The 26,049-nt window shown below is 39.5% G+C and overlaps 2 protein-coding genes, 1 long non-coding RNA gene and 1 pseudogene across 4 annotated transcripts in view; all 4 read right to left on the bottom strand.

Moving 5' to 3' along the window:
* Positions 1–3,443: 3,443 nt before the first annotated feature.
* LOC138047001 (tetratricopeptide repeat protein 28-like) overlaps positions 3,444–26,049 on the bottom strand; it is a 95,229-nt gene continuing 72,623 nt past the window's right edge. The window contains exon 4 of one of the 2 annotated variants that reach the window (XM_068893658.1): positions 3,444–4,434. In XM_068893658.1, the coding sequence (XP_068749759.1) occupies positions 4,414–4,434 (21 nt within the window). In that variant the 3' untranslated portion in view covers positions 3,444–4,413. The remainder of the gene's footprint in view (positions 4,435–26,049) is intronic. The other variant, XR_011131762.1, reaches the window with a different exon arrangement.
* Positions 4,890–8,791, bottom strand: LOC138044946 (tetratricopeptide repeat protein 28-like). Its single transcript, XM_068891322.1, has 2 exons — positions 7,266–8,791; positions 4,890–7,141 (listed from the first exon to the last, which is right to left on the bottom strand). The coding sequence occupies exons 1-2, from the start codon at positions 8,779–8,781 to the stop codon at positions 4,890–4,892; spliced, it is 3,768 nt and encodes a 1,255-aa protein (XP_068747423.1). The 5' UTR covers positions 8,782–8,791.
* Positions 8,934–24,961, bottom strand: LOC138047004 (uncharacterized). Its single transcript, XR_011131764.1, has 3 exons — positions 24,606–24,961; positions 24,096–24,167; positions 8,934–9,140 (listed from the first exon to the last, which is right to left on the bottom strand). It is a non-coding gene; the product is annotated as an uncharacterized lncRNA (long non-coding RNA).
* Positions 16,978–19,845, bottom strand: LOC138044947 (uncharacterized; annotated as a pseudogene).

The following is a 26,049-nucleotide window of genomic DNA, read 5'->3' on the forward strand; positions in this document are numbered from 1 at the left end:
TGACCTTGGCGCCAACTGGAAAATCAGTGAAGTTTGCGAACTCAGGCGGTAGAAAACGACACAATTCCCATTCTCCAGCTTCTCGAACACTTTTCGTTGTCGCAATCTTGGATGTTTCCTATCTTAAAGCACTGTAAACCTCGAACAGGCCGGGTCAAAGAATACCTTCGCAGCCAAAACATATAATTTATGCCAGACGGATTTGTGCAGGCGAGTTTCTGATTGGCGGAGATTAACAATGGCTCACCTCACGCGTCCAGCCGAGATTTCGGGAGTGAGCGCTGGCTTATTTCCCGAAACAGCGGCTGGTAATCGAGCCTAGAGGCGACATGGAGGGTAGACAACGATCTTGCATCATTCTCGTGTCCGACGATTCGCAATTGGCTAAAATGTTTCTTATCATGCCATAACATAACATTCGCATGTGATTTTTATTTAGTTTTGTCCTTCTTCTTTCCTTTTAGATGTCGATGAGTGCATTTTGGGATACCACATGTGTGATCACATTTGCCACAACACTGCAGGATGTTTTAGATCGAGATTCAGGCTAAGGGCGGATCTCACAACTTGCACGGATAATTTAATTGGAACTTTCAAAGTGCTACTATGACCAGAACAAATCAATTTTTCTTTTTCTTTGGATTTAAAGACTATGTTAACTAAACACTAAGTGACCCCAGTTTTAAGCCTTCTTTTCAAAAAGACACTGTTTATTCTAAATGAAATTTTCCCATCTAGTGTCCGCCATTACTAACCCTAAAATCTTGAGAGAGCAGGATCAAGGAGAAAATAACGTCAAAGACTCAATGAATGCAATGCATGTGAATCGTGTTTTGCATATATAATAAGCTGCATTTACGCGATGAGATTTTAAGCTTGTGAGTAAAATGAAGTCTCATTCTCTAGATACAACTCTCTTTGGTCGAATCGGTCAGTTTTGAACGTGAGTAACTGCGGACCATGAAATCCAGATTTTACACTCAAAGGAAACAGCCTTTGGATAAAAATCAAAGCTCACTAAGCTTGAAAATTTTGCCAGTCAGGTGTTAAGCAAACACATTTTTAAAATCAGAAAAAAAAGGAAGTGAGTTTTTGATCATACTAGCACGCAACCCAATGGTTTTTTTGTGATTGACAGAATGGCTGGCTGACAGACTAATTGGCTAAATGACTGACTGATTGACACTAAGGGGGGAGACTTTTTTTGTTTAATTGACTTAATGGCTGACTGGCTTGCTGATTTCCTGCGACTGGATAAATGAGTGTCTGCTTAATTAGACGACAGGCTTAACCCCTGACTGCCTGATTGACTGGCGTTTTTCACCCACTAAATTAGTTATTGGTCTTTTTGACGCAGATATTGACAAGTGCAAAGAGCCTCTTCATGGCTGTTCGCAATTTTGTAACAACGCCGAAGGAAGTTACAACTGTTTCTGAATTAAACAAGTCTTTTTGGTTTATCGTGCTCCTTTAGTGAACGGCTTTTGGAACCACAGGTAGCCACTCCTATCACTGGCGATTTTAGTGGTCGCTTTCGACTTTTTCATTTGATCTGTATAGCAATGGCTTTTAATACCCGTTGAACGAAGCGCTGATTGCCGGAGCGAGGGACGTAAATGGTTCACCGTGGGGCTTTCACTGTTACCAGCGCTTCACAGCAGAGGAAACTATGACGTGTAATTGAGTTTTCCCTTATTTTCCACATTCCAGACCAGAACGTCATTTTGGACAGCTCCAAGGCGACAACGCTCTCATCTGGATTGGGAGCGTTCGTGGTGATGTCGGGTATCACTGCGTTTATTAAATATTCTTCGAACTGTGATGTGTGTAATACGTTGCAAACGAAAAGTACGATTGCAAAGAGCTCGTTTGGCAGAGTCATGCAATTATCACGACATTAAATATGTTTTGCTTAAAGCATGACAAGTAAAAGATTAATGATCTTTTTCTTGGAATTTTCTGCCATCATAAAAAGTATTCAGTCAATACTATGTCAGACTAATGTGCACATTAATGCTTGAAATGTGAAATAGGGGTACACTTTTGTAAATTCCGGCTCTAATTCCGAGGCCACTTAAAAGCTTAGTTGTAGAAAAAACTTACCCTTGCAATCTACAAGAAGTACTTTTGAAGGGGTTATCCCCCTCCCCACCCCCACCTGCAAACAAGAAAAAAGGAAAGAAAAAAATGAAATGACGGTCATATTGGCATCCCAAACAAATGCTTTATTGTTGTAGCATACTTCATTTTGACTAGTTAACTTTCCCAGACTTTGTGGCTCAACTTAGTACTGTTTGTTTTTATGTTTACACCTGGACGAAATGAAATCACTGTTTTCATGGACGGAGTAGCAATAGCCCACTTCCGAGTTGCTGCATGCCTCAGTTTCAAAGCGAGTCCTGGTGCACAACCATTCAAATGGAAATGAGTTGCGTATTCTTATGCAAATCAAACTCATTTCCCTTACAATAGTTGAGCACCTAGACTCACTTCGAAACCGAGACAAACCGCAACTCGGAAATGGCCTATTGACAAACGCACGCAAAGCTTTTGAAACCAGAGCTACGTCGTCTTTTTTGGATAGCATCGACACTGAAGCTATCGAAAAGGAAACCCTTTTAAAATCGGTGCCTATACCTACAAACTGTAGATATACACAGCTATTACATCTAATCCCCGACTTTAACACAGTTTCTTTTCCAGGGTGCTTAATGCCTCGTTTTCGAAGCTTTTTGGTAACATTTTCCTCAAAATTAACACTAATCTACAGATCTGTACCTTCACAAACTTATTTTGTATGTGCGTTTGGCAGACACATTTTTATACATTTTGTAAAACTGAGCATATGTATGATTTGTAATAAAGTTATATGATAAGCAAATGGAGAGTGAGTTGTCTTATCCAACGTTAGATGGTTTCCTTACTTACTTGACTCATAAAGGCGCTGTTACACTCGGCAATTTTTCGAGCAACTTGTCTCTCAATTTTGTTTCGACAAGAGTTCTCTCATTGCAAAGCTACTCGCTTGGCGGTTTTTACACTGGGCAACGTTTCTAGCAATTTGTCTCGCTTTCGATGATCTCATGAGGTTAAAGGAACATTACACTGACTGATGACGCAATCCGTTGCGACACAAGTTGTAAGGCAGATTTCACGGCACGCATTGCTTGAAAACTTCGTTGCTAATTCGGTAAACCAATGCGCAAAGTAGCAATGGATTCGGTAAACCAATGCGCAAAGTAGCAATGGATTCTACTTTCCCCGAAGGGTTCTGCAATTTGTCTCACTTTGTTTTTGGCAGTTGTAAAGTGTACAACTTGCAACGTGTCTCACTATGACGTTTCGAGAGCAGTTGCATGAAAAATCGCAAAATGTAACAGAGCCTTATATTAAATTAGGGTTTCAGTTTTAAACGTAAAATAAACATTTGGTTGCGTTATATGACCCGGGTATCCAAATACCATCAGTTTGACCTTTGCGACGGAAATGGTCTAAACTAACGGCCATAGTATAGCCTTTCGTTCCCTTGAGGCTCAAACCAACACTTTCAACCAACTGTACTCTTTTGGAAGTTTTGGAAAAAAAAACGAACTTGGTGACCTCCATTTTTTATTGCTGTAAAGTGGTTAGCAGGCTAAGATAAAACTCTGCAGGGGTATAAAAAATTCTCAGGAGCGGATTCAGAGCCACCTTAAGATTTTCCAGTTGTGAAGGTGGCTATGAATCTACTCCAGAGAATTTTTTCTAACTTTGCAGCGGATTTGTTAGTTCCCCACCTATTATTCCAGGAATTGAACTACTTTCGAATGCAAACACATTCTTTCACTTTGCTTAAAAACACCACCGATAACTCGAGGGAGTAAGCCCTATAAAGAACTTGGAAATTTATTAAGAAAGGAAAAACGTCTTCTTTATTATTTATTAAAAACTTTCACCCGTCGTTTCCCTTCTATTTTGTGATCTGTGAATGTTGCAAACGTGTCTCTTTTCCTTATCACGGTAAAAGCCTGATGTTAAGGGTCATCAGCAGAAGTGTTTTTTTCTTCTTTCCTTTCGAAACTGGCTTACACTCGTACAACAAACACAGTTTCAAAGAACTAAATAAAACATAATTTTTAGCAACTCAACTATAGCACTATAATTTTGATCGCCATTGGAGCAACACTGGCTTTTGAAATTATATGAAAAACGAAGTATCAAAATGACGGGTAAAACTAGCATTTTCCTATAGATCTAAGCTTTCTGTCATAATTTCACTTACAATAATCTCAGTTTGTTGGTTCAGTTAACGCAGTAAACTTCTACTAAACCTTTGGAGCATGTTCTACTGGCATAACCATGACTTTTAACCCGCTGTACTTTCTTTTACAAATTTAGCAATCACTGAAGCGTCAGGCTCTGCCAGGTAGTCTTCTAGCATCTTCGACATCGATTCTTGAAAATTGAAAAAAAGTAAAAACAGCTCTAAATATAGCTGGTACTTTCGAGCATACACAATGCGCCGATGCGAATGGCTAAGTGCAGGATGATGCTGTCTTCGAATTCCCTACAAAAGAAGACGTTCAGAGATCTATGGGAGAACAGAAACACCAAAAGAGACATCACAAGGTGATCAAATGGGCCATCTTCACCAGTTAACAAAAAGCCAGAAAAGGCTGAACGAAAACAGTTTGTCCACCAATGCAAAGTGTATCGTTTATGCTTCTGTGCATGCGTGATAGGCATGTGGGAATTACATTTTTGACAAAAGCGTGTTAGAGGACACTTTGAATTGTTTACACTACGAAGCTAGCATCTCGTTATCATGCCATCTTAGTCCTATTTGATTCCTATCGTCAGTTTTCCAATTTGAAAGTATTCTTGTTTTCTGAGTTAAACTCGAACTTCACTTACCATTTTTTTGGAAATTCCATCGTGACATCATCGCCAACCAGCACAAATGGCGCCCAGTACCTTATAGCGCAATACTGATTTAACTCTCGCACAGATTTTATCGATTGTTGGAGAGCTGCACTTGCGCTTTTTCCATCTACCAGGTGCTGGTAGAAGCTTCTCATGAACAGCAACGTTACCTCGTCATCAATTGCCCAGAGTGACACCAAAACAGACCGAGCTCCAGCACACAGGAAAGCCCTTGCAATTCCCACCACTCCCTCAGAGTTCACTTCTCCCCGGCCACTGTGACAACAGCTCAGCACAACTAGTCTTGCTCGAAGAGAAATTCTCTGAACATCCGACATTTTCAAAATGAAGTCTTCCTCTGTGGGGATTGGCGATTTCCGTTCGGTATTTGGGGCTAAAGCAATTTCTCCCGTTTTTTGGCATCCATGTGCTGCAATGTGAACTAACGCAACTGACTTCATACATTTCAGCACCTCAGATTTCGTGGCATTTTTTCCAGTCAGCGGTGTTGTCTGCAGAAAGTGTCCAATCATCTCTACTTCTTGTTTTGCGCACGGAAGTTGTTTCAAAATGGGCTCTCCTTTCTTGTTAGTAACTTCCTTCAACCACGGATCACCTACAAGCAGTGCCCCTGTCTTACTGTGGAAGTCTTCAGGTGCACCAACGATCACATTAAAAGCGGTCAACGAGGGAACGGTGCGGATCCTGATAGATTCACTCAATGCAGAATATGGAGCCAAGCAAAATGGTCCATCGGGAACAACGATTAACTCATTTCCTTGGAGCAAGTCTGCAATTGGCCCGAGTAAGACATCATACAACGGTTGTAAAGAGTTGACAGAGTATGAAGATGGTAGAACTGATTTCTCACTGATAGCTTTTTCGCTGCAAGACAGATCACTGCGTAGTGAATCCAAAGAACGATTCTCGCATCTGACACCATCCCTTACGCCGATCCCTTTTAAAACAGTTTTCATCAACAAGTCAGCACTTCCATTCGCAATTTGCTTTTGGCGAAAACTGATCTTTCTGTCTTTTCTTAGCACCCAAAACGTGATCTTGTCATCGTCAAGTGCCATAAAAACGGCTTGTGAAGGCAAAAACTCTAATCCAGCTGTAAGAGTTTCATTCAGAGCAACTACAGAAAATGACTGAGAGTCGATGCCGTATTGACCTTTCAAAATATCCATCAAAGCCTGTGCTCGACCTTTCTCAGCAGCATACAAAGCTTCTTCAATCTCTCCATTCTTTAAAAGTGTTCTCCACAGAGCAGTGTATGACACGCGATATAAATGACGAAAACTTACTTTCCATTCATCTTCTGACTTTAGACTATGCCTTAATTCATCAAAATGTTTTATACTTAAACGAAAACAACTGAGTGCATTACTCAAGGAACCTGAAAATTCATGATCAAGACCTTTCGAATACCACGCAATTCCCTCTCCTAGACAGTCTCCAATTTCCTTGAAAATACAAAGACTGTGTTCATGGTACTCCATGGCTTCCTTAAAATAACCTAGTTTCCTATAGGCATTTCCCAGAATTCCATAGGTTGTTCCCTCTCCAACCCTATCCCCTACTTCTTTAGCAATCCTAAGATGTTTTTCCGAGTACTGAATGGCTTGTTTAAAATTACCTAGATTGCGATACGCATTTCCCAGATTTCCATAGGCTATTCCCTCCACAGCCATATCCCCTACTTCTTTAGCAATACTAAGACATTTTTCATAGTACTTAATTGCTTGTTTAAAATTACCTAGACTAAGATAGGCATTTCCCAGATTTCCATAGCCTGACCCCACCCCAGCCATATCCCCTACTTCTTGTGCAATACGAAGATGTTTTTCGTTGTACTCAATGGCTTGTTTAAATTTACCTAGATTAAAATAGGCATTTCCCAGATTTCCATAGGCTCTTCCCTCCCCAGCCCTATCCCCTACTTCTTTAGCAATACTAAGATATTTTTCGTGGTACTCAATGGCTTGTTTAAAATTACCTAGACTACGATAGGTATTTCCCAGATTTCCATAGGTTGATCCCTCCCCAGCCCTATCCCTTACTTCTTTAGCAATGCTAAGGTCTTTTTCGTAGAACTCAATGGCTTGTTTAAAATTACCTAGACTATGATAGGCATTTCCCATACTTCCATAGGCTGATCTCTCCCCAGTCCTATTCCCTACCTCTTTAGCAATACTAAGATGCTTTACGTGGTACTCGATGGCTTCTTTAAATTTACCTAGATTGCGATAGGCAATTCCCAGATTTCCATAGGCTGATCCCTCCCCATCCCTATTCCCTACTTCTTTAGTAATACTAAGGTCTTTTTCGTACGTAGTACTCAATGGCTTGTTTAAAGTTGCCTAGACTACGATAGGCATTTCCCAGACTTCCATAGGCTGATCCCTCCCCATCCCTATTCCCTACTTCTTTTGCAATATTAAGATGTTTTTCGTGAAACTCTATGGCTTGTCTAAAATTACCTAGACTATGATAGACAGTTCCCAGATTTGCATATGCTGATCCCTCCCCAAGCCTATCCCCTACTTCTTTTGCAATACTAAGATGCTTTACGTGGTACTCAATGGCTTCTTTAAATTTACCTAGATTGCAATAGGCAATTCCCAGATTTCCATAGGCTGATCCCTCCCCATCCCTATCCCCTACTTCTTTAGCAATACTAAGATGTTTCTCGTAGTATTCAATGGCCTTTTTAAAATTACCTAAACTGAGATAGGCATTTCCCAGATTTCCATAGGCTGATCCCTCTCCAGCCCTATCCCCTACTTCTTTTGCAATACTAAGAAGTTTTTGGTGGTACTCAATGGATTGTTTAAAATTACCTAGACTATGATAGGCATTTCCTAGATTTCCATATGTTGATCCCTCCCCAGCCTTATCCTCTATTTCTTCTGCAATACTAAGACGTTTTTCGTGAAAGTTTATGGCTTGTTTAAAATTACCTAGACTAAGATAGACATTTCCCAGATTGCCATATGCTGATCCCTCCCCATCCGTATACCCTACTTCTTTTTCAATACTAAGATGTTTTTCGTGAAACTCTATGGCTTGTCTAAAATTACCTAGACTATGATAGACAATTCCCATATTTGCATATGCTGATCCCTCCCCAGCCCTATCCCCTACTTCTTTTGCAATACTAAGACGTTTTTCGTGAAACTCTATGGCTTGTTTAAAATTACCTAGAATGTGATAGTCATTTCCCAGATTTCCATAGGCTGATCCCTCCCCATCCTTATCCCCTACTTCTGTAGCAATACTAAGATTTTTTACGTGGTACTCAATGGCCTGCTTAAAATTACCTAGATTGCGATAGGCACTTCCCAGACATCCATAGGCTAATCCCTCCAGGGCCCTATCCCCTACTTCTTTTGCAATACTAAGACATTTTTCATAGTACTCAATGGATTGTTTAAAATTACCTAGACTAAGATAGGCATGTCCTAGATTTCCATAGGTTTTTCCCTCCCCAGCCCTATCCCCTCCTTTTTTAGCAAAACTAAGATGTTTTACGTAGAACTCAATGGCTTGTTTAAAATTACCTAGATTGCGATAGGCATTTCCCAGACATCCATAGGCTAATGCCTCCCGAGCCCTATTCCCTACTTCTTTTGCAATACTACGACATTTTTCATAGTACTCGATGGCTTGTTTAAAATTACCTAGACCAAGATAGCCATTTCCCAGATTTCCATAGGCTGATCCCTCCTCAGCCCTATCCCCTACTCCTTTTGCAATACTAACATGTTTTTCAAAGTACTCAATGGCTTGTTTAAAATTACCTAGCCTAAGATAGCCATTTCCCAGATTTCCATAGGTTGATCCCTCCCCAGCCCTATCCCCTACTTCTTTAGCCATACTAAGACGTTTTTCGTAGTACTCAATGGCTTGTTTAAAATCACCTAGACTGAAATAGGCAATGCCCAGGTTCCCATAGACTGCTCCCTCCTCAGCCCTGCAGCCTATTTCTATGAAAATACGTAATGCTTGTGCATAATGTTTTATGGCCTGTTGATAATCAGGTAGGTTGAGGTAAGCACCGCCGAGATGAAAATAAGCCCTTCCTTCACGGTGCCTGTCTCCTACACTTATCGCAATGGCAACCTCTAGCATTCGCTGTTCTACAGCTTCTAACTTCCCATCTACCATTCTTTAATAACTAAATGTCAATTAAAACTTTTTCGGTGAGATGATCCAATGTCAATTCAAGGATGAAGCTGGAAGGAAAGAAAAGTAAAAACGCTTGATGTTTAATCTGCGTTTTAAAGTAATAAAAGGTTATGGAATATCGTGCATTCTGTGTTACCTAGTCATTCTCTCGTAAAGGTGAAACCGACGGTACTGAAAACTGCCCATTGGTGTTCATTACGTATCTTACCACTCAGTCCTATTTTTTTTAAGTTTTCAAACCACTGTAGAATTTTTCCATGGGGAATTTTAACTCCGTAAATTTTCTTCCTTCCAATTTGTCTTCTCTTATTCTCCCCATAATAGCTTTAAGCCGAATATGAGAACTTCTTTCGGCCCTTAGCCTTGGAAAATTTCAGCGGGGAGCGAAAGCTGTTTGTTTTAAAATTAAAAGTGGCGGAATAGAGCATTTTACAGTTGTGTGCTTAGCATAGTTACCAGGCCTATCAATGAAAGTGAGGTTAGAGTTGACCTTCTTTTGTATAGAAACCTCACTGCTTTTCTTAGGTAAATTCCAACTTATTAGCAAGAGAACATCATTAACATAAGAAAAGCAGGGAAGTCCGTATCATGACAAGGTCAACTCCAACCTCACTTTCATTTAAAAGTCAGGTAACCAACCACATAATTGTAAACGAAATTCTATCATCGAGTTTTCGAATGGTCATAAAATCTCTTATTATTTTACATAATTCTTTTTACTTTTGTATGCCGATTGCGAGAAGCCCGGCGACCCAGAGTGGTGATCCGCCGAGTACATACTCATTATTTACTCAACAGAATATTAGGTTTCTTTTTTGTTAATGACGGAAGCATAAATAGGTTAAAGCAGGGATCGCGTTAACGCAGAAATCGTGCATTTTTACGCAAATAAAATTCAAAAAATGCATCGATGTGCCTTGCGTCCCAGGACGCAAGGCACTGACTTAAATAACTCACACAACTTGCTTTGATTTGTCTGTATATTCTGTTGTTTGTAAAACTGTTGGAGCAATCTGTGCTCATAATTGAAGTTCTAAGAAATGGGGTTTAAAACATCTAAAAAGGTTAAAACTAAATTTTCGACCGCCTTCTGCGGTCTTCTTCAGAGGAATGTACTCTGCAAGTTACTGAATACAAATATATAGCAAAAGACGTCACTGTTCGTTGCTCCTAAGGGAGAAAACCAGTGATGCGTAAACCCTTGGAAAGGGTGCTCTTTCATTAACAGAGTTCTTGTCCAGGAATGAATGTAACGGCTCTAGAAAAAGCCTTTGTCGGCCGGTCCTATGCATATGCGTCAATATTAATTCCAAGTTGGTTACTCTCTTTTTCTCATAATTTAAAACATACTCTTTTTCTCGCAGAGGGTCACCAAGATTTTGGGACCCCCAAAAAATGCTTGGGACCCCAATTTGGCCGAACATGCGGGTCCCAGGACCCAGATTGAAAAGTCCTAGTGCCATCCCTGGGTTAAAGGGGGAAACGGGATTCAGAGTGCAATACGGAACATGCTATGGCAACAAAGCGGTTGAGAGATTTTTTTGAGTATGCGATAAATAAAAACTTGTTTGAACTTGCTTCTGCATTTTGTGTTTGATGGTCACTCGTGATCGGAAAGTCCTCAAATTGCACTCGCCGGAGAACGTTCAACTTTCACACGTGTCCATAAGTTTGAGTTTTTGAGTTTGAGTGAGGCTCCAGCACTTGGCTAAGTAGCCTGACTTCTGGCTGTTACACACGATTGTGGTCTCATTCACACAGAAGCCCTTCAAGCTAATCCTGCGAAGTCGACCACATGCTGGAAAGGTCAGGCCACAACACCAGGAACTCCATGCCTTACTCTTTTCGAATAGTGTGTGCGGTCTTTAACGTCCCACAGAGCTAATGAACAAGGGCTGTGAGACGGGACCTCTGGCTTATCGTCCTTATCCGAGAAGACTTGAAAGTCTAACCGTTTGCAGATGTAGTTACAAAGGCAGCACTTTCTCTTCAGTTACTTAAAGACCCTGAGTGTTGGTCCGGCCGGAGTTGAACTCACGACTTCCCGCGTGACAGCCCGGTGCTCAACCAACTGAGCCACCGGTGCGCGGTGGTCACGAAAGTCAAGAAATGCATTCGTGTTCATACAATTTCCTATACATATACAAAAGAGCCTGCACTCTTGTCGCAAAGAGTAGGGCATGTAGGTTCCCAGTGTTGTGGTCTGTCTTCTGTAATGTATCGTGATTGGGAGGCTAAATGCTCAGAGATATTAGCTACACCAAGCTACTCTAAAAATCCGAGGGTAAATAAAGATATATGAAATGATATGATATGATATGATATATTACATTATTTATACACGGTAAAATCTTCATTATATATTACAGTGAAAAGTTTTGTTACCACTAGACTTTTTTACAACATTGTCATGTGGGAGCCCGACCGACAGCTGCTATAAAGTTGGTCAATTTCCCATTTGAAATATCCTAGGGAATCTAATTTCCGTAAGCCGACGAGCAAATGTATCCATAACAGTGCTCCGCTATAACAAAAAGCACGAGACCCAGAGTGGTGATTCCCCAAGAGATGGCATCTGGGTCCCACACTTTATACATCAGCTCATCCTCATTATTTACTCAACAGAATATTGGGTGTCTTTTTTCTTGATGACGAATGCATAAATAGGTTAAAGAGCAAGAGAGGTTTCAGAGTGCGATACGGAAGTTGCTATGGCAACAAAGCGATAAAAATTTGTATGAACTTGCTCCTACATTTTGTGTCTGATGGTCACTCGTGATCGGAAAGTCCTCAAATTGCACTCGCCGGAGAACTTTCAACTTTCACCCGTGCCCATAAGTCATGAAATGCACTCGTGTTCATACGTTTTCTATACATATAAATATTACATCCTTTATTTATATACGGTAAAATCTTCAGTATATATCACAATGAGACGTTTCATTACAACTAGACTGTTTTACTTGATTGTCACGTGGGAGTCCGACCGACAGCTGCTATAAAGTTGGTCAGTTTCCCATTTAAAATATCCTAAGGAATCAAATTTCCTTAAGCCGACGAACAAACGTATCCATAACAGTGCCCCGCTATAACAAAAAGCACACTTCCAATAATTTGTGCGTGGCATAGGCAACTCAAGTTTAGCCTCAGAGTCTCTTAAGTTATATTGTGTACTGCGGGCATAACAATTTTGGAGGTACGCTGGGGAGAGACCTTTGATTATTTTAAACATCGACATGGCTCTTAACATTAGATTATCCCAATTAACCAGACTTAAAAGGAAACTGGCACTTAACTCTTTGTAATAATTGGACTTGGTAATTGCCCTGGCAGCTCTGTTTTGAAGCTTTTGGAGTTCATCACTTAAAGTTCAGTTGCAATTGCCGTAAGTTAGATATCTCATTGGGTTCATTACGTTACCTTCGTTAAATAAAGAATGTTGTATTGTAATTGCCTCAAACGGAGCTACAATAATTACGGTGGGGTAAGAAGAACGATTGATAGATTTGGAGGGCAGTGCCTTGCTCTGAGATGAATGGTCTTATACGTTTAAGGGCGCGTATAGCTGTAGATATCATCATACAAATTTCACCTATATGTTTATACCATGAGAGGTGGTCTCATTGTTGAGGTTGAGCCAACCTTCGCTGTCAAGATCGTGCAAGGGAGGACCTTCAGTATTACTGTGTCCAGGTGAAGGGATTAAAACACGCATGGGTACCGGAAGCCGGGTTACAGCCGAGCTGTTCCTTTCGACACCATTCATCACTGGACTGAGTCGGGAAAGATAGCGGTTGTGTTTTTGACCCGCTCCTGTTTACGCTGATTTGGTCTCGTTGTTTGCGCTGGTTTTCGTCTAAACTTTAATAGTATTACTTCATTCTGACTAACAAGATGCCTGGCAAACGAAAAACCCAAAAGAAAGCCAACACGCCACCTCCAGAAAACGAAGATTTTGAAGTTCGTGATCTAGTGAATCCGGTGGAGTCTTCCGCCCAAGAGTATGATCATAGTATGATAAAGTCCTTTATGGACTCTGTTGTTACCATTATAAATCATTAGAAGAAACACATCGAGAAGACCGTCTACTTATAAAATCAAGGGAGACGAAACAATCTGCGCTTCGGAGGATTACTGGAATGGGATGAAACGGAAGCGAAAGTTAAGAATTTCCTCGTCGCTAAACTCGATTTTGAATCTGATCCAGAAATTTAACGTGCTCATTGCACAGGTCGTGCTAGGAGGAATGATGGAACTCCAAAACGTAGTTACTAAAACATGGAACGACCTAAAACCACCAAGAACCTCCTATAACCACATCAAAAACATCTACAACTACTCACAAAGAATCGAATACCATCTTGAACAAGCCATAATTGTCTAAAATAAGCGAGAAGACAATTTAGCCAAAAATTCTGGATGGAATGATCGTGGCATAAAGGTAAGCGATTTTCCGAATTTCTTCAAAACCAACCGGATGAGAATGGCGTTTTACCCTACATTCCATCCTGTAAGCCGCGCTAAAATCGTGAGAAAAGGCGTGGAAACGGAACGATCCTCAAAAACATTCCCGAATTCGGAGAAATAAAGTGGCACCGCCATTTCCCAGAATTCGGGAAATGCATGAGGTTCGTTCCGTTTCCAGGCCCTTTCTCACGATTTTTACGCGGTTTACAGGATGGAATGCAGGGTAAATCGCCATTCTCATCCGGTTTTGTTTTGAACAATTTCGGAAAATCGCTTACCTTTATGCCACTATTATTCCATCAGGATTTGTTGGCTAAATGACAACCGCATATTGTCGTCTCGCTTATTTTAGACAATTATGGCTTGTTGAAGATGGTATTCGATTCTTTTTGAGTGGTTGTAGATTTTTTTTAGGTGGTTCAAGGTGGTTTAGGGGGTTTTAGGTTGTTCCATGTTTTAGTAACTACGAACTCCAAAACCGCGAACGGTCGTTTGCAAGTTTACTCGTTATAAAGCCCAAAGAAGGCAAGGAGAATCAAACCCGAAGGTCTAAACATCTTTGAAGACCTAGCCGAGGAGACAATGAAGAAAGGAAGGGCACAACTGCCTCAGCTCAAACAAGCTAAAGCACAAGGTACACTTGCTTATTTTTCCCTCGATAAGCTCATTATCAGAGACAGACCGAACGGTTCAACTTATGGCTTAAATGTATGAACCTGTAGATTAGAGCCATTACTAACTTTGAAATATCTGAGAAAGCTGGATCGAGGAGAAAATAACGTCAAAGACTCGTGAGTTTAAGAATGCAATGCGTGTGTACGAGGCTTAATTAATATGCAGCATGGGAGTTTCGGGCTCTCAGACTTTTAAACTAGTGTTTTGCCTACCAAATGAACTGCATTTTAAGTTGGTGAATAAATGACGTCATTTTCCCTGGATCCAACTACTATGATCTAAGGTCCCTTCGGTCAGTTTTGAACGTGAGTATTGGCGGACCGTGAAATCCAGAATTTACACTCAAAGTAAGCAGCCTTCGGATTTATGTCCAAGCTCAAAATTTTGCCAGTGAGGTGTTGAGCAAACACACTGAAAATCTGAAGCAAAAAGGAAATTATTTTTTGATCATGGTAGTAGCACTTAAACTGTGGCGCGCCTGAAACTAACTTTTGTTCAATTCAAACAGACATTACGGTTGTTTTGAAAAGTCTGCAGGCCTAGGATATTGTTCATTCGTCCTGAATTTTAATCACAGCCGTTGGCGAACCGGTATAGTCAAACACACAGCGGTAGTTTCAGTATCTTAAGATAACTAGGACGAACTTGAAAATTACTGACCTTAGTTCGTGAGTCACTCAGAAAGACACGGCATAGTAATTAGAGCGCGACCAAAGAACGAAATCTGCAGTCTGACAAAAGAAAAGGAAAAAAAAGAAAAAAACACGAATAACGAAATGGAAATACTCTTTTTTCTTGGAATGATGCATGCCTCACAAATTACTTTCTTTGCCTCAATGTACTAGAAACATACACCTAGTTTTCGTTCCTATGTTAATGTCTAACACTAATCTAAAAGATTGAGCATGAATCAAATTCTATAACAAAAACTCAAAAACTATAACAAGCTGTAATGATGTCAAAAGCAAAACGCACGCATTGTTGATCTTTGATCGTCGAGTTCTAAAATATAGTGACACGACTCTTTTTTATAAGCTTAGCAAACAGAAGAGCATGTTTTGAGCCAACCTGATCTCGATTAACAATCTGACCATAAATACATTGTTTGAAAGTAGCGATGTTCGGATAGAATTGATCTTTCCTAAACTGTTCTATAATTTATGGAGCACTGAACCTACCTTTTGTAAATAATTTAAAGACTGTGTTTAAACAATACAGAGATTACAGCAGGACGAGAAGACAGCAGCTTGAAAGGATCCTGTTTACTTGGCGAAGGCGCGGAAACTGATTTATTCAGTTGCAGTTTTGAATGATTGCGGAAATCGTTCTATTATCAGCTCTGTGATGTCACGTTGTTTTGACTCCTGCATTATCACAAATAAACTGAGAATGAAATTACGCCCAGTAAAGATAAAAGAATAAAGGTCTCCGAAAATGAAGCACTCAAAACTCGAAAATGAAGCATCCTAAGTCGAAAACGAAGCACCCAATTTGCCATTAGAAGATCGCTTTGACCAGAGGCAAAAACCAAATTTGTTATTGTTAATCAGAATAAAAATCAACTTTTCACTAAAGATCGTTTTTCTGCTGTTTCTTACTATATCATTGAGTTGAGAAAGTTGGGTACGCAGTAGAAAACCACTATGATCTTTAAATCCTTAAATGGTCTTACACCCGAGTATTTAAGTGATGTATTATCAATCGATCTGACGTTACTAATTATTCACCGAGGGACACCGTGAACAAACTTGCTGTTCCAATACCATTTTTACTCGTGGATATATCCACGAGTTTTGGTGAGAATATTTATGCAAATTTGTCACTCCTGCGTAACCGGAAGTTCGATCAAATTAGCCAATCAGGATGGATAATCACAACACAGCTTCTAAAGACAGCTGTGACTTCCTGTTTGCTAGTTTGTACGCCGCCATTGCTGTTTGTGGCTTTTATACTAAAAGTGTTTGAGCACCTTCCGCTGCATTTAGAAGCAAGAAACTGAAGAATTAAATAAATGGCCTTCTTCGATGGTGAAGCAAAAGATTCTGAACAAATACACATTGGTGCAATTAATTGTACACCGCCTTTCACTCACCAACACGAAGACTTTAATACATGTTAAAATGGAATCGACCTGAATCGACAGACATGGTGAGAAGACAGTCTCTGTCGATCCCCTAGGCTCACCGAGGATTAATGAATTCCATTTGGAAGGTGACTTCCATTTGGAGAGGTACGGTGGCCCACAACTGTCACGGCAATAACAAATACCTCACGGCAAAACTAAAAGTGTCACGGCAATATCAAATTCCGCACGGCAAAACCAAAAAGGTCACGGCAAAACAAAAAACTCACGGCAAAAAGAGACCCTGTAGTCTCTGCCTATGGGAAAACTGTGACATTTCCAGTCAATCATATGGAAAAGGCTGAAGAGTTCGCACGCATCTTCCTAATGGCATATTGTAAGGGTCAGGCTTTTGGGAGACGATGAGTGGAAAGCTGAGAGTAACATTGGCCATACTTGTAGTGTTATGTGCCCTTGAAGATGACGCTGGCTTAGACCATGTTTTTACTTTTACTTATGGCATTTCTTTACATAGAAGGTTTTGTTTTACCACATTTGTACACTGCATAAAAAGTGATGTATTTGAGATGCCACCTTACCATTAATGTGACTGTTTTTATCATGTTAGAGTTGAGGAGAGAAGGGGCTGTGTTTTGTTCTGTCAATTAGTGCTTTGACACTGAAGTAACTCACCTGCAGATGCATGTGTAGTACAATTGCATCAATCAGTTTGGTTCCTGTTTTCATTAATAAATGTTGACTGTATAGTTAAATAACACAATACGAGTGAGCTTTACGTGGTTGACAACAGCATTTCGTAATGTAACTGCTGGATGTTAAGTTGTAAAATTTATAAAAATTGTTACCATTGATTTGAATTAAGAATAAATGACAGTTATATATTGAAGAAAGATTCTTTGCTTAGAGGACTTGGAGTTAAATGAAAAAAAGTTAAAATTTTAATTCTAAACCATGTACATCATCAGCTTTTTCCATGTATCAATTTCTTTTTAAGGGCTATTCTCATAAAGGGCATCGCTCTAGCACTTAGGCTAGTTTCCACTGTATACTAACTCTTCTCAAGTTATGTTATACAGTAATTTGTATGTCATCATCAGTATAAAAACTCCAAATCAAGAACATCGGGAAGGTACATTCTCTCATACAACATTCACAACCAATATCAACTCATCTTTGAAATACATGTGTAAAGATTGTTGACAATTGATCCAATTTATTAAGAGGTCTAATGTAGTCAAACAATGTTTACTTTCCTTGGATTGGTGCACAAATTTAAAATCCATTTTCAGCAATATGTGTCAACTTTTCGTATTGCTGAAAAGATTCTTTCCAGGTAGTGGCAGCTTCAATATTGAGACCTTCACAAACATACTCAAAATATTCTTGATATTCATCAGAGTCTTGCTTGACAATGATTTGTTGCGACACACACTCAATTTCACTGGGTTCCACACTTGACAAAAGATTCACCATGGCACCAGTGTTCCTTGACAGCATTGTAATCTGCTTGGAGCATGCCAGAGAAGCAATACCACAAAAATTTCTTATTCATGTCAGAAGTCATGTCAATTTTGCCTTCTGCTTCCAAATCTTGAGAAAAATTTCTCCATCATGATGATCGGTTCTTGGAATAGAATGACCACCAACCCTCAATCCGTTGATTACGTGGTGAAGAGACATAGCGATGGGCATCAGGGTTTTGTCGAAAATAGCTCTGTATAGATGCCAGTAAACCATTTTCAGTTCCCAAGTTGGTTACAACTTCAACAGGGCAACCTCCGAGGTCCTTGACTGCCTCTAAATAATACATTGCTGGGTACTCGGGTAGATTATTTGAACGTGCCACTTCCAACCACATAATATGTCTACTAAAACCATCAATTGGAAATCCCCAGGGCTTGAGCTTGTCATATCCATCTACATGCCAGGCATAGTTGGGACCTGGATTATGGTACTGCCTCCTTTTTAAACAACGTGACTTACGCAACTCTGTTACTTCAGGATCAAGCTCTCTAATGATTTCTTATACCACTATTCTTGGGACTCTGAATCCCTCTAATTCCAGTGTATGCCACACCGTCCGATACCCTCCCATTGACCCAGGTCCATCAATAATATCTTTAATACGTTTTCTAACTTCCTTAAGTACTTCTTCTGATGGTTGCTTCTGTCTAGAGACTCCATACTGTCTTAGCCGTCTCAGTAACGTACTGTAACTAATGTGATGGTTGTGATACTTGGCAAGAAAAAGAAGAATTTTATTGTACTCAAACCCACGGTTGAAATAATAAGTTATCATTGCTTCTTCATCAAAGTTGCAGTCTAAGTCTGAATCTGAATCATCACTATTATTATCTCTCAGGCCTGTTGAAAAATACAGAATTACTTTGAAAAGAATGTGTAGCTGTTACTACATGGCTTTGCTCTTGACTAACATTTTTTATTAAAAAGACAATACTTAGATTGAAACAATCTCAGGTCAAAAATTTGCAGAACCTTACCCTTTAACGATACCAATGAAAACAACGTTTAGTTCAAGTTATTTGGAAGTTTCAAGAGTGCGGGATCCCGCTTTATCAATCCGCAGGTAGTACGTGTATTTAATCAAGAAAACAACTACATTCCAACACAAGATCTTGAATACTTTTCCACAGTATTCCCCAGCGTTGAAGGTTAATTAACAATTATTCCATGAGCGCGCGTTGGATATGAGATGGTAAATAGCCAACGAGGCGCGTAGCGCCGAATTTGCTATAACCAGTCTCATATCCAACAAGCGCGTATGGAACAATTGTTTTATTAAATTCCTTAAACTGCTAAAGTTTAGAAAGTTCGTAATACGAACGCAAAAAGCACGCAAATCCGAGACGAATCGAAAAAACTTGATGACAACTGATGCGATGTCGTGTAACACCTTGTGGTCAGACAGACGCAGGCTCGTCACAGAAACATTTCTTACCTTTTCGCGTACTTCTAAACGTCGGAATTTAACCCAGCTGTCCATAAAAATATTGTTCTTGCTTTCTTCAGAGAGAAATTTCGCTTTCCGGCGGAAAATCTTTTAGCTTGGCAACACTTAGATCAATCATTTACCATATAAGGTCAAACCAAGGTATATGAGCTGATAACCGAGATTGAGTGAACCAATCAGAGTACGAGAATTGCATTATCCCAGGTTGAGAATTTAATAAATATCAATAAACCCAAAAAGCATCATGACTCGAATTAAGTAGCTGCAAAAAACTAATGAAGAGACTACAAAAATATTACAAAAAAGTGTAGCCTAAACCGTCTTGAGTAAAAACGCTGAAAAATACCCATTCTCCAATTACGGACACAGCTTGTGTTTCAAAGTTGCAACATGTCAAATAGTACTTCTAAAAACCATGACAGTTAAATATTTATTCATAAATTTATTTCTTCATTTTAACTCTGTTACCTTGACCACATCTGGTACAAAAGTTTGCCCTTAGAGCAGCTTCAGCCCCACAATTTGAGCAAAACATTTGAGAACTCGACGCAGCCATGTTGGATTTAACCCCAAGAACCTTTGCGCGCACAATTAGTGTCTAGATTATCGAAAGGCCTTTGACCTCATAGACCACAAGAGTTTGGTCAACAAATTGAAGCGGGTCAATATTCCTAATAGTGTAATCAAGTGGGTGATTGACTTCCTGTCAGGAAGATCTCAAAGAGTCAAACTTGGGAAGGACTGCCTTTCAGAGTGGAGCACAGTGCCGTCTGGAGTGCCACAGGGGACAAAGTTGGTTCCCTGGCTGTTTCTCTTGATGATTAATGACTTGACTGTTCCAAGCATCTTCAACATGTGGAAATATGTTGATGATACTACGGTATCAGAGAACATACCTAAAGGCCAACAGAGCAAGTCACAAGAAGCAGTAGATGCAATCTACGATTGGTCCAAGGAAAATTTGTTCCAGCTTAATGGCGAGAAGACTAAAGAGTTAGTTATATCCTTCAGTCGTGACTCCCCGCAACTCCCTAGGGTTTGCATAGACGGAACTCCTATCAAAACCATACAGAGCACAAAGCTACTCGGCTTGACAATCAATGATACGCTAACGTGGAACGACCATATAGAAGAACTTGTTAAAAAAGCGTCTAAGAAACTGTACTTTCTTATTCAACTTAAGCGTGCGCACGTTCCTACTTCAGATCTTGTAACATATTTTTGCGCATGTATCAGGTCTTCACTAGATTACGCTTGTCCTGTTTTCCATTACAGTTTACCAAAGTATCTACAAGTCGAGCTCGAAAGAGTGCAAAGGAGGGCCCTATCATGCATTTTTCCCAGGGTGCACTACTCGGACGCCCTTCAGTTAGCAGGGCTTGAGTCCATCAGGGCCCACCAGGAAAAGTTAACAGAACACCTTTTTAAGTCTATTGTTAATGATCCACGGAGTAAGATTACCAGCCTCCTGCCTCCCTCAGGTACTATCTCATATGAGCTGAGAAGGCAGAGGAGGTTTGCCACGCCTCTTGTAAAGACAAATAGATTTGCAAATTCATTCATAGTTAAGAGTGCGAGGGAAGCATTTAAGTAATTTCTGAGAGTAGTCGCTTTGTAATTTTATAATAGTAGTAGTTTTATATCATTTCTTATATTTCTTACTTGTAAAGAGGCGCAATTCAGTTTTTTTTTAACTGCAATGTTTTTCTTAATAGACACACAGTCTCTCAGTCTGAGGCACGCTGGGGAGAGACCTTTGGTCATTTTAAACATCAATATGGCTTTAGTCTATTGCCGGCGTGTATGATCCCAATTAACCAGATTCAAAAGGAAAATGGCAATTTGTGTCATAATTGGACCTAGTAATTGCCCTGGCAGCTCTATTTTGAAGCTTGTGCAGTTCATCACTTAAAGTTCAGTTGCAATTGCCACAAACTGAGCTACAATAATCAAAGTGGGGTAAGATGAACTCTTGATAGATTTGGAGGGCAGTGCCTTGTTCTGAAATTAATGGTCTTATACGTTTAAGGGCGCCTATAGCTGTAGATATCCTTGTACTAATTTCACCTATATGTTTAGACCACGTGAGGTGGTCTCATTGTCGAGGTTGAGCCAACCTTCGCTTTTAGATAGCGTAAGGGATGACCTGCAGTATTACCGTATCCAAGTGAAGGGGTTAAAACACGCATGGGTACCGGAAGCCGGGTTACAGCCGAACTGTGCCCTTCGACACCATTCACATTGTTTTTTTTTTCTGAAGTCTCATTTTAGAAGGTGGAAAGATGTTTCTATAAGCAACAAGCTTTTTAAAGACTTGACTGGAAGTTTTAACTTCCTGTAAGAACTAACATGGACGAATTTGCAATTAGGTTATTTGAGGGTAACAGAGATTAATTTAAGCAACATAAATAAAACTTACTTCTGCTTTAGTTTCTATCAATAACGGAATTGGCTTTGGTTTGAACAGCTTCAATGGTTGAGTAAGGTTGACTGTAGAAACGGGCGTATTAATGGAACCACAGAGCACTGAATAGTGAAAGAGGGAAAATTCCCTTTTCCGGGATGCAATTACAACAGGCCAATATCTACATATTTGAATTATGGATGACTGCAGTTTACTAATAACTCCGAATCACACCCTCCTTTTTTACTAAGTCAACCACTGAGTAATACAGTTCTGCTTTACTTGCTTAATCATCAAACAAAAAAAGTTGAAATAACTCATATCGAGTTCGGCAGTTGCAAAATTCCGGTCAGCATCGCGTTGCCAATGAAAACCGAGTGAGCTAGAATGCTGGGACAATAGTGAACTAACGCTTTGGAAAGAACAAGAGCTTTAAATATTCCTTCCGAAAAATTGCTTCTTGAATCTTTACACATTCATGCCACCTTGTTTTGCATTTGACTTACCAATTGCTGTATGACAAAACGCGTTTCATTTAATCAGAGAGGTCTAAACGTCACTCATCACTAAAAACCCAGCACAATCACAACTTTAGCAAAGAAAAACTTAAGGGAGAGGACTCGTCATAAAATGTCCTATTCATTTATTTGATCACAGTTGACTGGGTGCTTACAATAATTTATAAATGCACGCCAAGGATCAGCGGTTCATTGAGCAAGTTAGAGAATTTATTTATCAGCTATTCGAGCTTTAAAATTACAAACTGTAAAACACAAGTCCATCACATGTAGAATTGCATTGCGTTTGGGTAAGAACATGATACTTTATGTTCGAAGCTTCTTTGACGGAGAAGGGGCGGAAACATTGAGGTCTATTGGAGACTGCAACTCCCCCACCCCCCTTTCCCTAAAAAATCACCTAAAATCGCTTCTACAAACTGAATATCTGAACATTCCAAATACATTGTTGACGCAATCATGATGTGGACTAAACTTATTCATGTTACAGTCAGGTATTTGTGGACGCTTTGGTTGTGAATAACGCATATCGTCTAGTTGGTTTCTTCGACTTAAATGCCCCACCCCCCACCCCAAAAAAAAGTCGTCCCTAAGTAGTTGGTAATACATCGCAACAGAGGACTTCAGGTAGTTGAAAAGAGCGGAAAGAAAGATTTTGCTACCAAATGAATTATTATAATGAGTGGTATCGATAAGGCGGGACAGCTGTGAACTATCACGAGGAAAGAATAGCGGCAATTAAATATTCATGTATCGATGGAGTTTTTGAAGAAGTTCAAACAACAAGAAAGTCTGAGATAATTTCATTTTGACTCGTTTGTATATCGTGTTATCGTGTTAGACTAAATATGCCGGAAAGGCACACATTTCGTGTAACTCTAGAATAACGGCTGTGACGAGAATAAACATTTTTATAGATCTGCAAAAATCGGGTTTCTTTATCTAAACCTCAATTAGAAGATTGGACGCCCTAAAACCTAACAAAATCGGGAAAAACTCTGGAATCAAACAGGATGACAAGTTAGGAACTTCCTGCCTTTGGGCCATAACGCTTGACTGGTGACGCAAAATTGCCAGATACGAAAACTTAAAAGTAAATTAAGTCTAAGACGTAATATTATTATAAAAACTAAAGAGGTTTTTCACGAAGCAGGACTTAAGCTAATTTTCAAGTGCTACTATGACCAAAAAATCAATTCTCCTTTTTCTTTGGATTTCAAAACTATGTTAACTAAACACTATAAGTGACCCAACTTTTAAGCCTTGATTTCAAAAAGACACAAGTTTATTTTAGCTAGAATTTTCCTATTTAATGGTCCGGTATTACTAACTTTGAAATATTTGAGAGAGCTGGATCGAGGAGAAAATAACATTAAAAACCCATTAGTTTAAGAATGCAATGCGTGTGCACGAGGGAGTTTTGGGCTTTCAGACTTTTAAACTGGTGTTTTGCATGTAAGTGAACTGGATTTTAAGACGGTAAGTAAATGACAACACTTTCCCTAGATCCAACCCCCTGAGGTCCCATTGGTCAGTTTGGAACGTGAGAAATGGCGGACTGTGAAATCCAAAATTTACACTCAAAGCAAATAGCCTTTGGATAAATATCCATGCTCAAAATTTTGCCAGTGAGGTGTTGAGCAGACACACTGAAAATTTGAAGAAAAAAGGAAATTATTTTTTGATCATAGTAGCACTTTAACTGTAGCGCCCCTGAAACATTTGTTCAATTCAAACAGGCGTTGCGGTTGTTTTGTAAAGCCTGCAGGCCTAGGACATTGTTTATCCGTCCTGAATTTTAATCACAGCCGTTGGTGAACCGGTGTATTCAAGTACACAGCGCTAGTTTCAATAATCATTAGGACGAACTTGAAAATTACTTACCTTTTGTTCCTGAGTCACTCAGAAAGACACAGCATAGTAATTACAGCGCGACCAAAGAACGAAATGTGCACTCTGGTAAGAGAAAAGGAAAGAAAAGAGAAACACGTACGAATAACGAAATGGAAATACTCTTTTTTCTTGGAATGATCCGTGCCTCACAAATTACTTTCTTTGCCTCAATGCACTAGAAACATAAACTTAGTTTCCGTTCTTTTGTCACAGTGTGGAACTAATCTAAATGATTTAGCATGAATTAAGCTTTTAAAAAAACGTAACAAGCTGTAATGGTGCCAAAAGCAAATCTCTCGCATTTTTATCTTTAAATGGAGTTCTAAGATATAGTGACACGACTTTTTTTGATAAGCTTAGCAAACAGAAGAGCTGCATCTTTTCAGCCAACCTGATCTCAATTAACAATCTGACCATAAATGCATTGTTTCAAAGTAGCGATGTGCGGATAGAATTGATTGTTCCTGAACAATTCTATAATCTATGGATTATTTAACTTACCTTTTGCAAATAATTTAAAATACTGCTTTCAAACAATACAGAGATCACAGCAGGACGAGAAGACAGCAATTTAGAAGAATCGTGTTTTCTTGGCGAAGGCGCGGAAAGTGATTTGTTCAGTTGCAGTTTTCAATATATAGCGGAAATCGTTCTATTATCAGCTCTGTGATATCACGTTGTTTTGACTCCTGCATTATCAAAAATAAACGGAAAATGAAATTTCGCCCGGTAAAGATGAAAGAAAAAAAGTCTCCGGCTTTAAGAATACTCGACAACTTAGATATGAGCCTTACTGCCGGTAAGCATGTACAGGGTAATCGAAGTATGGAAAACCAAGCACTCGAAAACGAAGAACATAGCACGAAGCACCCAAAAGGTCGGAATCGAAATAAGCACCCTAAGTCGAAAACGAAGCCGAATTGCAACTCGAAAACGAAGTACTAAAAAGTCGAAAACGAAGCAGCTTTGACCATGGACAAAGACCAAATTTGTTACTGTTGATCAGAATAAAAATCACTTTTTACTAAATATCGTTTTTCTGCTGTTTCTTACTATATCCTTGAGTTGAGAAAGTTGGGTACGCAGCAAAAAACCACAATGGTCTTTAAATCCTTAAATGGTCTTAGACCCGACTATAGCGGAAATCGTTCTATTATCAGCTCTGTGATATCACGTTGTTTTGATTCCTGCATTATCACAAATAAACGGAAAATGAAATTACGTCCGGTTAAGATAAAAGAAAAAAGTCTCTGGATTTAAGAATACCCGACGATTTAGATATGAGCCTTACTGCCGGTAAACATGTACAGGGAAAGTATGGAAAACCATGCACTCGAAAACGAGGAACATAGCACGAAGCACCGAAAGGTCGAAATCGAACTATGCACCCTAAGTCGAAAACGAAGCCGAATCCCAACTCGAAAACGAAGCACTCAAAGCTCGAAAACGAAGCACCCTATTTGCCAGTAGAAGATCGCTTTGACCACAGGCCAAAACCAAATTTGTTATTGCTGATCAGAATAAAAATCATCTTTTTACTAAAGATCGTTTCTCTGCTGTTTCTTACTATATCCTTGAATTAAGAAAGTTGGGTACGCAGCAAAAACCCACTATGCTCTCTAAATCCTTAAATGGTCTTGAACCCGATTATTTAATAGATGTATTTATCAATCGATCTGACGTTACTAATTATTCACTGAGGGACTCCGTGAACAAACCTGCTGTTCCGGCGATGCCATTTTTTTTAGGAAAACAGTTTAAGCTATACCGGTTCGGTGCTTTGGAACAGCTCACCTTCTGAACTGTGGCAGGTAAAAATCACTGAATAACGTTAATATAAATACACATACATACATGGAGAAAAAATATAAAAAGAACCTTTGGAACATGTGCACAATCTTAAAATAGATTTCAAATAATTGTTATGGGGGTACAGGGATCCGCT

Source organism: Montipora capricornis, chromosome 4, assembly GCF_036669925.1.
Source record: "Montipora capricornis isolate CH-2021 chromosome 4, ASM3666992v2, whole genome shotgun sequence".
In the NCBI taxonomy this organism is placed as follows: domain Eukaryota; kingdom Metazoa; phylum Cnidaria; class Anthozoa; order Scleractinia; family Acroporidae; genus Montipora; species Montipora capricornis.